The sequence below is a fragment of the Exophiala mesophila genome (genome assembly GCF_000836275.1).
Source record: "Exophiala mesophila strain CBS 40295 unplaced genomic scaffold supercont1.2, whole genome shotgun sequence".
NCBI classification, from domain to species: domain Eukaryota; kingdom Fungi; phylum Ascomycota; class Eurotiomycetes; order Chaetothyriales; family Herpotrichiellaceae; genus Exophiala; species Exophiala mesophila.
In genome coordinates, this window is record NW_015622505.1 from 4834189 (window position 1) to 4845155 (window position 10967).

The following is a 10967-nucleotide window of genomic DNA, read 5'->3' on the forward strand; positions in this document are numbered from 1 at the left end:
ACCAGCGTACCTGCCAGTTGAACCGGACAGAACGTATAGGGTTCGGTTGATCTCGGCAACGGCCATTTCTCTGGTGGTCTTGGGGATTGAGGGCCACGACAACCTCACTGTCATCGAGACGGACAACTCTTATGTCTATCCGGTTGAGACCTGGTACATGCAGAGTGACACTGGTCAGAGGTTCAGCTTCCTGCTCAAGACAAAATCCAAGGAAGAGCTTGGAGAGCTTGATGAGAGTAGCCAATTCTGGATCCAGGCAGAGACAAGACAAGGTGATGTCGGTCTTCTCGCGTGGGCAGCCTTGAGCTATACATCTCCAGGAAGACACGAGAATGCCACAGGTTTGAATACACCGTCATCCTCGACTGGCTCTTACAATAAGGTGGTGGCAGTCCCCGAAGCTCCTGTTCTAGCATTTCCAGATGATGTGACTAGATGGCTTGAATACACCTTTGCCAATCCTGCATTGCCGGGGTACGGAAGTCCTCCGACCGCTGAGGAAGTTACCCGGCGCATTACTATCTCAACTTGGCAATTTCTGAACGAGACGTCCGGGTATACGGAGATGGAGAACAACAACGAGTCATGGCATGATGATCATCCGACCGGTATCACAGCGCCAATCCCTTACTTGGTCGAGATCCTGTCCAACGGCACCATTCAGGGCGCGGAACCGGATTATGAAAGAGCACAGGCAAACATGGAGCATCCAGGTTACGACCCGGTGACACATAGCTATCCTGCAAGGATTGGTGAAGTGATTGAGATAGTTTGGCAGAATGCGGCATCCTACCCCGGTGGGGTTTTTGGGCCACACCCTCTACACGCACATGGCGGCCCATACTGGGACATGGGGTCGGGACCAGGGGTGTACACGAGGGCGGCACACCAAGAACTCCTCGAGGGGTCCTCGAGCTCGAGAGACGGTGGAGGTCCGTGGGAGGGGTCACGGCGTGACACTACGATGCTCTACAGATATGAAGCGACGGCAGAACCAGGGGAGTGGAACGGTTGGCGAGTGTGGCGAACGAGGGTGACTAGTGAGAATGTCGGGGTATGGATGATGCATTGCCATATCCTACAGCATATCATCATGGGCCAGTCGATTGTGTGGGTGTTTGGGACGGCAGAGGAGATCCGGGCACATACACAACCAGTGGAGGGTGTCTTGGACGGGTATTTGACATACGGAGGGAATGTGACGGGGAGGGAGGGCGAGGAGGACAGTGTCGCGAGGGCGAGATATTTTAGCTAGACGACCATTTAGTATCGGGATGGGGATGGTTGGTTGTGAGGGAGGGCTGTCGGTGTAATTGTAGTTGGTTTCATTGGTCCGAGGGGTCTGTCTCTTGATATAGTTCAGTCCATCGATACTATGAGTCAAGGGGCAAGATGGATGGTTGATATGGGGCGGGAGTATGTGGCGGAGGAGCCTACGGGGCCAACTGGGGGCATATCCGATTCCGAAGAGCGCCCGTTGTGCTTTCCGTGCATCCTCAGTAATAGGCATGAAAGTGGAAGGACGGTTGGTGAGTGGTTGGCTCCCTCACGGCCATCCCGATGATCCCGACGGTGAATCCCGACTCCACAAACCAGCACATCAGAACAGTTCCGGTAGAGTTTCTGGATCAACCTTATAACTACTCGCCTGGGCGCCATGGGAGGAGACGTTGATGGACAATAATACCACACTGTGACACGTACGACTTGCGTTTGAAAAGGATATCGAACTCGACTTGATCAACGAACCTGAGTCCGAGTGTACTTGTGCATGTGCATGTACGTATCCGAGCATTGAGCAAGGCGAAACGAGAATGGGAAGAATGCCCAAAACATTCGAAGTGGCGATTGTGGGGGGAGGGATCGCTGGAGTGACGCTGGCGATTGCGCTGAGGGCGCGACAAGTACCAGTGACCATCTATGAACAGGCACCCCAGTTTGGCGAGGTCGGGGCCGGGGTGTCGTTTTCACCCAACGCCGTGGAGGCCATGAAGGCGTGCCACGAGGGCATCTACGCCGCCTTTGAGACGGTGTGCACACGCAACGTATGGCCGACTAAGAAATACGTCTGGTTCGACTACCTCAACGGCTACGATCAGGCTGCCGATGGCCACCAACAAGCCGCCTTCACCATCACCAACTCGCTGGGCCAGACTGGCGTCCACCGCGCCCGTTTCCTCGACGAAATGGTTAAATTGCTTCCCGCCGACATTGCCCGGTTTGGCAAGCGTTTGGAGACTATCTCGACTTCCAGGCCGGACGGTCGTCTTGAGATGAAGTTCCTCGATGGCACCTCCGCCCTGGCTGACGTCGTCATCGGTTGCGATGGAATCAAATCCAAAGTCCGTCAACTCATTGTCGGCGAGAACAGCCCCTCCGCCTACCCAACATATACCCACAAATACGCCTATCGAGGTCTGGTTCCGATGGATAAGGCTATTGAAGTCATTGGAGAGGAGAGAGCAAAGAATGCTTGCATGCATGTGAGTTTCAAGGTGGGTGTGATGGAGGGAGGCACGTCAAAGCTAACAATAATGGTGTAGATGGGTCCTGATGGTCATGTCTTGACGTTTGCAGTCAATCACGGCGAGGTTTTGAACATTGTGGCGTTCCGGACAACTAAAGACGACTGGCCGGATTATCAAAAACTGACACGTCCGGCAAAGAGGGAGGACGCTTTACGGGACTTCAGTGGCTATGGCGCCAATGTGGTGAACCTGTTGAAACTGACAGAGGCGGAGCTTGATGTGGTGAGTGTTTCCTGTATGAGAATGTCATTGGTGCCGAGACTAATGTGTTGGACTGCTACAGTGGGCGATATTCGATCTTGGAGAAAACCCGGTGTCGACGTTTCACAAAGGTCGGATGGCCATTTCAGGAGATGCAGCACATGCAACATCGCCGCATCACGGTGCAGGGGCGGGCTTCTGTATCGAGGACAGTGCGATCCTAGCAGAAATCCTGGCGGACGACAGAGTGCAGAGTCACACAGATCTCGAGGCTGCATTGGTCGCGTTTGAGAAGTGCAGAAAGGAGCGGGGCCAGTGGCTGGTACAAAGTAGTCGCTTCATCGGCGATTGTTATGAGTGGCGGGCAGATGGTGTAGGCGACGACTTTGCCAAGATTGAGGCGGAAATCAATCGGCGAAACGGCATCATCAATAATGCAGATATCAAGGAGATGACGAGGGAAGCCAAAGAGGTTTTGGGGAAGAACCTGATGGTGTCAAGTAGTCTGTGACGAGAGTGAGCAGAGATGAAAAGGAACAGGGGTTTGGTTTGATGGTGGTGAATGTACCACCTGAATTGTGCAACGCATAGTGATAGCCATCGCCATCGCCATAGCCATTTGGGACTCTGTATGTCGCTTGAAGGGTCTTCGAAACCTTGGACGGGTAGACGGCATCCTTGTTCCCACTTTTTGGGATGGTGATGATGAGTTTCGGAATTGTAGAGAGATGAATTCCGTTGAAAGTCTGGAGGGAGAAAAGTTGGTGGGGAAAAGGGCCCCTCGGGCGCATTCTCTCTAAACTTCGCTGTATTATATACGTCCAAGTGTAGAGACCAAACCCTCGGGTGCCGCACCCCAGTTTTACGGAAGGAGCACCATGCAAAACACAAACACGATTGCACCTTCCCCAAGGCTCCCTCCCCAATCTCAAGGCTTTCAATCCCGTGATTTCCCCCCAAAAGCCAACAGCCTCCAAACTTCTTCCTCCATCAAACAATCTCCAGTCCACTTTTTAAAGCCACCCCAGTGCCTCTGCCTCCAGATCTCGACCCCATGCTGACTATTCCCATTCATACTTCCCTTGCATCTCTTCCCCTGGCTATTTACGCGATGGAGATACCTCACATCTTCTAGACAATTTAATCAAACCACCACGACCACGGTAGATGGAGAATTGGGACTGCTCCATTGTACGCCTGTCGTCGTCATGGCCACCACCCATCACTCAGACACACGACGCGTTTCCACTCAGCCAGGTCTCGTCATGACACCAACTTCTACAGCCATCTCACCAGGCGAGTCCACCAATCTACCAGATTACGAAACCCCCAAGCCTAAGCGCCGGAAGATCAAACTTGCATGTCGAGCTTGTCGAAAACGCAAAACTCGTTGCGACGGAACCCTCCCGGTCTGTCGCGCCTGTACTGGTCGAGGTGTCGGATCCACTTGTGTCTACGTTAATGTCGCTGACGATGAGATAATGTGAGATAGCCCCCTTTCATCGAGACTTCTTCTCACTGGACGTTACTAACCGAGTCCTGTTTAGCACCATTGATGATCCAGCCTCTCAATCTAGGCCAGCGCAAGCAAAGTCCTGTAGGTCTTCATCACCTGGAAAAACTCCAAAGTCTGACCCCAGGGTTAGATTCTGCTCAGCCTTCGAATCCCTCTTTTACTCCAGATACCAAAAGCAATGGCTCTCCACCGATCCCTTCAGACCCGGTGCGGCCCGTAGAACATAGTGGCCAGCTTCCATATGCACCACGACTTCCCCGACACGATGATGCTCATCAAGTCGATGCACTCGCCACAGTCACCACCACCTCCGAAGATCTTCTAGTCTATGGAGGTTCATCAACGATTGCCTTTGTTCGTAGCTTCACTCACGGCACCAATGAACGATCGAATGAGTCGAGCATCACTGACCAAGCCACTCGACCAAGCGGACCAAGCGGACCAAGCGGACATCGCTTTCAAGCCGATCGACCCATCACTGCCCAACCAGTTCCCATGCTTGAGAGAGATGCCAGGGCATTCTTACTACCTCCTCGCAAGACTGCCAACGAGTACGTCCAATGTTTCTGGGAATTCATTCACCCGCTTTTTCCCGTCCTCCATAAAACCTCTTTCATGGAAAAGTACGCCCAACTATGGTCGAGCGAGGATGCAAAAGGTATGGATGGTGATTTGTCCGATGTCAACGAGGTCATATTTGCCTCCACATTGAATCTGGTGTTCTCCATTGGATGCCAATTCAGTCATTCGGTAGCCCCTCAGCACAAAGTCGCGATTGCCGACGATTTTTATCAACGATCACGCAAAATCTTTGTCTACGACATGCTTGATTCCATCTCCGTCTCACTGGTGCAGATGCTGGTTCTCACCGGTGTCTATTTGCAATCCACCCAGTATGCCAGCAGATGCTGGAATGTCATTGGTCTGGCCATTCGAACTGCCCAGAGTCTAGGTCTACATCTTGACATGACCAAAACAAGATCCGAGAGCCAAGTCAACAGAGAGATGCGGCGAAGGATCTGGCATTCTTGCGTCGTGATGGACAAGTGAGTTTCACGCGACTGTGACCAAGCTGTCACCCAACTGACGTTTGCAGGTTGGTGTCGATGACCTTTGGACGACCGACCATGGTGTCCAAGAACTGGGATGTGCCTTTGCCAGCCCTCATTGACGACGAGTACCTGCGCTCTCATGGTGAAGGCGAACAGCCAAGCCATATTCCATCTCGACTAGCCCTGCTCATATCATCCTCGAAGCTCTTCAGCATCCTAGACGAGATTCTGAATTTCTTCTACGCCGAACATCTCGGTAACGATCTGGAAGAAAAAGCCGAGGATGAGGTCCGAGTCCGGGAAATGATCTCAAAGGTCCTTGTCCTGAATCGTCGGCTCGAAGAGTTCGCCGATAACGTGCCGGACTATGTCCGCGGTGCAATCCTCGCCTGCCGCGCTCCCAAAGAGCAGAATACGAGTGTGCAAATTCAGGAGCAAGTCCTATACTGCAGGTGTGTGCCTCAATTCCAGGAGACTGAGAACCCAGCCCAGACTGATGATGTGGCCCCTAGATTTCTATACACACGGGTTCTCCTATTACGACCTCTCCTTTTGGTCGCCACTAAACGTCGGTCAACGGTAGAACCTGCTGCACTCAAGCCGAGTTCACTAGATGTAGATATTGTCAAGAGTTGCTGCAACCTCTGTATCAAGACAGCACAATACCTGATTGAATGTCTGCATCAACATCTGGACACCACCTACCGAAGCTCTGGGTGGCATTCGGTCTACTGTAAGTCCCCCCTTGGGCATTTCCTAACACCTTACTAAAACCGTCGTCAGTCACCTTTGCGGCCGCCACCATCCTTCTTGCCGGGCTGAATTGTCCCCTGGTAGACGAAGACATCATCATGCCATCTTTTGAAATCAATTGGCATCGATGCCTGTCCATCATGGAACATTATAAACAGCAGATCCAATCAGCCCCGCGAGCCATCCAGGTGTTGAAATCGTTGCGCGAGCAACTCGCCGGTTCCCGCTCACAACCTCGGCAGCCAACCAATTTCAGCTTAGACCCGATGCAGGTCAACAATCATACATATATGGATTTCAGTCAATTCAACCCTCATGGAACTGACTTCCTCGATGACGCCTGGTACAGTCAGCATCTGGTCAACTTGGATTGGCTGGAGCTGTGCTAAATATTCTTGGGCTTTGAGATAATGCGAAATGCGACGAATTAATAAGAGTGGGAGGAAGGATATTGTAATATCACGTCTATATATCTACTTGGGCTCAGTGATGTGACTCTTTCTCACGTGTCTAAGCTCCTCCGACACGGAGTCATAAAGTGGTGTAAATATGTATAATCCGGCACGCCCCATCGTTGCCCCAGACCCCAGACCCCAGGCCTCATTCAGTCGACGTAGCTAAATAGAGGAATAGCAATCTCGCTAATCTAAAGAGGAGTGCGAGTGGTGCTTCACAGCTTGGGAAAGCGCACACGGAGGAATTGATTGGGCCATGCAACATCGACACCGAGTTTCCAGGCGACTCGGAGCACCCACTCTGGTTCGCGAAGGAACTGGCGAGCGACGAGAACGACGTCGGCCATGGGCTCGTGGTTGGGGCTCTTCTGGGTCATTTCCTTGGCCGCGGCAGCTTCTTCGCCGATATTGGGTTCCTGGGATGTAGTCGCGACGCCGGTATCGTCGACAATGTTCCTGGCCTGCTCGGCCTCGGTGATCAGACCAACGGCACCAACCAGCAGCTGCAAGTTGGAACCTCTGAGGTCCTTGCGAATCTGATTGGCGATCTTGGTTTGGTAGTCCTTGGATGCAAACATGTTGATGCGCTGTTGTGGATGGTTGCCGCCGGAGCTGACGTCGAGGAGATCGACGCCCAAATCTGGTAGTAGGCGAGCCAATTTGATTGTGTCTTCGACCGTCCAGCTGCCGAGAGCCTTACCAATCTCGGTATCTTCGAGCCACTCGGTCGAGCTGACGCGCAGGAACAGCGGCATGCTGGACGGGATGGCCTTGCGCACCGCCTCAAGTACCTCGACCAGCACCCGCGTGCGGTTTTCGAAACTGCCCCCATATTGATCGTTTCGTCGGTTGGTCACGGGACTGAGGAACTGATGTAATAGATAGCCGTGCGCAGCGTGGATTTCAATCACGTCCATGCCAGCCTCAACCGATCGTCGCGCGGCTTGTGCAAAGTCGTTGACGAGCTCTTTGATGTCGGAGACGGACAGCTGTCGCGGCGCCCAGAAGCCGGTCTCGTCGTCGCCTTTGCCGTCCCAGACCTGCTCCGACCCGCCCGTCGGTCCGACCACGTTTTCTGGCCAGCCGCCAACTTCCTTGGTGGCGCGCGCTCCCGCCGGCTTGCCTAGTTTTCCTGCCACCCATGGAGGCACTGTACTGGCCTTGCGACCGGCGTGGGCAAGTTGAATGCCGGACAGAGCGCCTTGGGACTTGATAAAATCCGAGACTCGTTTGAAGCTGGCCGTCTGCTCGTCGCTCCACAGACCTGGGCAGTTGGGAGAGATGCGGCCGTTGGGCTGCACACCCGTGGCCTCGACAAAGACCAAGCTGGCACCCTTGAGCGCATAGTGTCCCAATGTGGCGATGTGGTAGTCGGTCAGCTTGCCAGTGTCGGGTCCTGACGGTGCGGTGCTGTATTGACACATGGGCGCCACGATGATTCGATTTCGCAGTGTCACGCCACGGATCTTCAATGGAGTGAAGAGCGTGGGCACTGGCTTGGAGGTCTCATATGGCGAGCCGGGAGAGTTGAGGTGTTTGGGGGTAAAGAATGCTAGGTTGTCGACCCCGTAGTTGTCGGCGACCTGGGAGCTTGAAGATGCCATGGTCAGGGTGGAGAGTGAGTGAGTGGGGTGGTTATAGACAATTGATCTGATCAGAACCAGCAAGGTACAGGTACCTGAGGTAATGACGAAGGTTCTATATCTCTTTTATAGCGCGTAAAACAGGTGGTCACTGGTCAGAACGCTACCAGCTCACTTGTCGTGTTGCTGATTAATGTCTCGATTGATGGACTTGGAGCGCCAGGGATTCCAACTGTGAGAAAGATGGTGATGATGCAAAGAAGGGTAGAATGCGACCTTGACTCGTGTCAATCAGGAAATAGTTTACAGATGGATTTCTCGACTGTACACTTTTTTGCCTTCGATAACGCCATCCGAAATGAAGACTGGCTGACAAAACAACTGGTGGTCTCTTGGGTGGCACGGGTGGATATGTGGGTGAGGTGGGTGTATGCCGAGGCTAATTGGTAGAATTGGTAGAATTGGTGGATTTGGGGAAATCTGGGATAGGAAAAGGTCCCGTCAGATGCGGAGTTGACCTTCAAATCGGCCACCATGCCTAGGGATTGAAGCCGAGGGGCAAAAGGGTTGGCTTAAGGGCCACGAGGGGTTTATCCAATCGCCCAAATCCGCATTTCTCACCCAATTCTCGTACCAACTCCCACCTCAATCGTTTACCCGAGGGCATCTTTCGGGCCTGTCATGCTCCCCCAACCTCTGGCTTCATAATCATCATCTTCTTCATCATCACCACCACCACCATCGCCATGTACAATAATGTGGATTATGTACCACTAGTGATGGTGCCAAATTCTGCCACTGCCAAATTGATCAAGCTGAGTACTGTTACAACAATACTGTGAATGATGACCAGCCGCCGTCATTCACAATCCAATACCTGTCCCCCTTTAAAATCCCTCACCACGGCAATTCATAGCCTTCTCGATGCCAAAATTTGCCAGTGTCTTGGATGCCCTTTTGACTGACAATGTTGTCCCATAGCTTCCTTGCTGCCTCGTTTGGTTCAACAGCATCTGGAGGGAAATCGACCTTGGACTGGAAAATGTTGCTTTTCACGATGCCTGGGTGAAGAATAGTCACGACCACACCGCGGTCCTTCAACTCAACCGCCAAGCTCTTGCCGATAGAATTCACTGCGGCTTTGGATGCTCGATATGCATAGTTTCCGCCCGTGCTATTGTCGCCAACAGATCCTACTCGACTCGACACAATCCCTAGCTTAGGGTTGGATGATTTGAGCAGGTTTGGAAGGAGAGTTTGCGTCACCAACAACGGACCAAACGTGTTGACGGCAAAGGTTTGTTGAAGAATGTCGACGTTGGTCGTCTCCAGTCCGTCTTTGGCTGGACTAAACGCAATTCCTGTGTTTGTTGTTGATGTGTCAGTGATGCTGCTGAACGCACGAGGCTCTCAAACCACATGACTCTGCTGTCTTACCGGCAATGTTCAGCAAGAGATCAATCGTCTCGTCCTGAATGTCTGCCTTGAACTTGAGAATCGACTCAATCGAGCTGACGTCGAGAATACCCGTGGTTGCTTTACCAGACAAGGCAGCCAGGCCTTGGCCTTGGTCTTTGTCCAACGCGTAGACTTTGTATCCCTACCTGGGTGTCATCTGCCATGATCTGGGCTTCTTCTATAGTCAAGGTTGCTAACCTCGTTGATTAGCAGGTTGGCAAACGCATGGCCAATCCCGCTGTTTGCTCCCGTCACTACTGCGGTAGGCATTTTAGAGGCACGACGAGGGTCAGGGTTGATGTGCTATCGCTAGGATAGGCGTCAACGAACTGGACAGTGATGAGCAGGACAAGTCAAACAGATCTTCATCCTCTTTATTAGTAGCATTTGAATCCATCGTCTCCTACCAAAAGATTGGTAATATGGATGGCATTGAAACTCTCCGTCCCGTATGAGACGGACGAATGGCGGAGATGTGGAGGGCATTAAGATAAATGACGTGACCGGCTTGGTGGGCCCTCGGGCGCCTAAGAGGAAGTTATGGGGGAGAGTCGATGGCTCCTGGGCGGCCACGGCGGCCGAGGGGCGACTTGAGCCTCAGTGGCCTCTCCAAAGAGGTTGACCTTGCTATGCTGGGGCTTGCACACAGGCAAAACAAACACGTCCGGATATACATACCGCACTTTTGCACGCAACACAGGATCTGCTGGTCAGACATTCTGAGATCCGCATTGTTTGCAAGGTATGGAGGCTCCCTGGCGCGCCAGACGACCGTTAAGCTTCTTGGCTTCATCCTTGGGGCGTCAACTTGAGATTAACGGGAGTATGGCGAGATAACCCTCGCGCGATCCTTTGCCCCCGACCCCTAATACTTAGGAAGAGGGGCCTTGGGGCACCATGGCACCTTTAGCTTTTGTTGTCTACAGAGTACCTCTACGGAGTAGGGCTGGCCGGCATTGCGGCATGGCCCCCGTCAGGCAATGACCCAGAGGGCCCAAGGGGCACTAAACGGGAGCTGTTAGGTGCCACCTCAGCCTTATAACCCACGAGTACGAGTTTACCTTCGCATTAAGCAAGGTAGATACCTACGTGGTGCCTAATCAGACATGCCAAGCTTAAATCAAACACAACCAAGGGCAGCAAGCTCCATTTAGTGGCTCCACGTGATCCCTCTCCCGTCCTTCCCTAGAGATCCCGGCCAACCACGCCAGCTTAGGCACTCACTTTATCTGTGGGCGCACTTGTGAATCTCCACGTTGAGGTCATCTTTGCCGCTCAACTCTTGGCCAGATTGCCTAGGGGACCACAGCGCCCTCAACAAGTTCCCTGTGGCTTGGTCCATACAAGAGATGCTTTCTGCCGCTCCCGAGTGTATCTTGACTTCAATATTCCTACGACACTCTCGACGACCTATATCTGGC

At 52.8% G+C, this 10967-nt stretch overlaps 3 protein-coding genes across 3 annotated transcripts; 1 reads left to right on the top strand and 2 right to left on the bottom strand.

Annotated features, from left to right (window-relative positions):
- The first annotated feature begins 3728 nt into the window (after positions 1-3728).
- Positions 3729-6612, top strand: PV10_03479 (uncharacterized protein). Its single transcript, XM_016367934.1, has 6 exons — positions 3729-4212; positions 4277-4326; positions 4376-5291; positions 5342-5749; positions 5810-6030; positions 6081-6612. Exons 1-6 carry the CDS (start codon positions 3938-3940, stop codon positions 6437-6439), a joined length of 2229 nt encoding a protein of 742 aa, XP_016227452.1. The 5' UTR covers positions 3729-3937; the 3' UTR covers positions 6440-6612.
- Positions 6487-8550, bottom strand: PV10_03480 (uncharacterized protein). The gene has a single exon (XM_016367935.1). The coding sequence runs from the start codon at positions 8107-8109 to the stop codon at positions 6721-6723; it is 1389 nt and encodes a 462-aa protein (XP_016227453.1). The 5' UTR covers positions 8110-8550; the 3' UTR covers positions 6487-6720.
- Positions 8551-8561: 11 nt separating this feature from the next.
- PV10_03481 (uncharacterized protein) lies at positions 8562-9883 on the bottom strand. Its single transcript, XM_016367936.1, has 3 exons — positions 9745-9883; positions 9526-9688; positions 8562-9449 (listed from the first exon to the last, which is right to left on the bottom strand). Exons 1-3 carry the CDS (start codon positions 9814-9816, stop codon positions 8986-8988), a joined length of 699 nt encoding a protein of 232 aa, XP_016227454.1. The 5' UTR covers positions 9817-9883; the 3' UTR covers positions 8562-8985.
- Positions 9884-10967: the final 1084 nt, after the last annotated feature.

What these genes read in the sequence shown, in the direction of transcription:
- PV10_03481 (XM_016367936.1), bottom strand. Translation starts at nt 9,816, where the DNA reads ATGCCTACCGCAGTAGTGACGGGAGCAAACAGCGGGATTGGCCATGCG. An exon ending in CCAACCTGCTAATCAACGAG is followed by an intron (nt 9,689 to 9,744) that starts GTTAGCAACCTT and finishes ACACCCAGGTAG; the next exon opens with GGATACAAAGTCTACGCGTT. An exon ending in TCTCTTGCTGAACATTGCCG is followed by an intron (nt 9,450 to 9,525) that starts GTAAGACAGCAG and finishes CAACAAACACAG; the next exon opens with GAATTGCGTTTAGTCCAGCC.
- PV10_03480 (XM_016367935.1), bottom strand. Translation starts at nt 8,109, where the DNA reads ATGGCATCTTCAAGCTCCCAGGTCGCCGACAACTACGGGGTCGACAAC.
- PV10_03479 (XM_016367934.1), top strand. Translation starts at nt 3,938, where the DNA reads ATGGCCACCACCCATCACTCAGACACACGACGCGTTTCCACTCAGCCA. An exon ending in GCCAGCGCAAGCAAAGTCCT is followed by an intron (nt 4,327 to 4,375) that starts GTAGGTCTTCAT and finishes CCCCAGGGTTAG; the next exon opens with ATTCTGCTCAGCCTTCGAAT. An exon ending in TGGGTGGCATTCGGTCTACT is followed by an intron (nt 6,031 to 6,080) that starts GTAAGTCCCCCC and finishes AACCGTCGTCAG; the next exon opens with TCACCTTTGCGGCCGCCACC.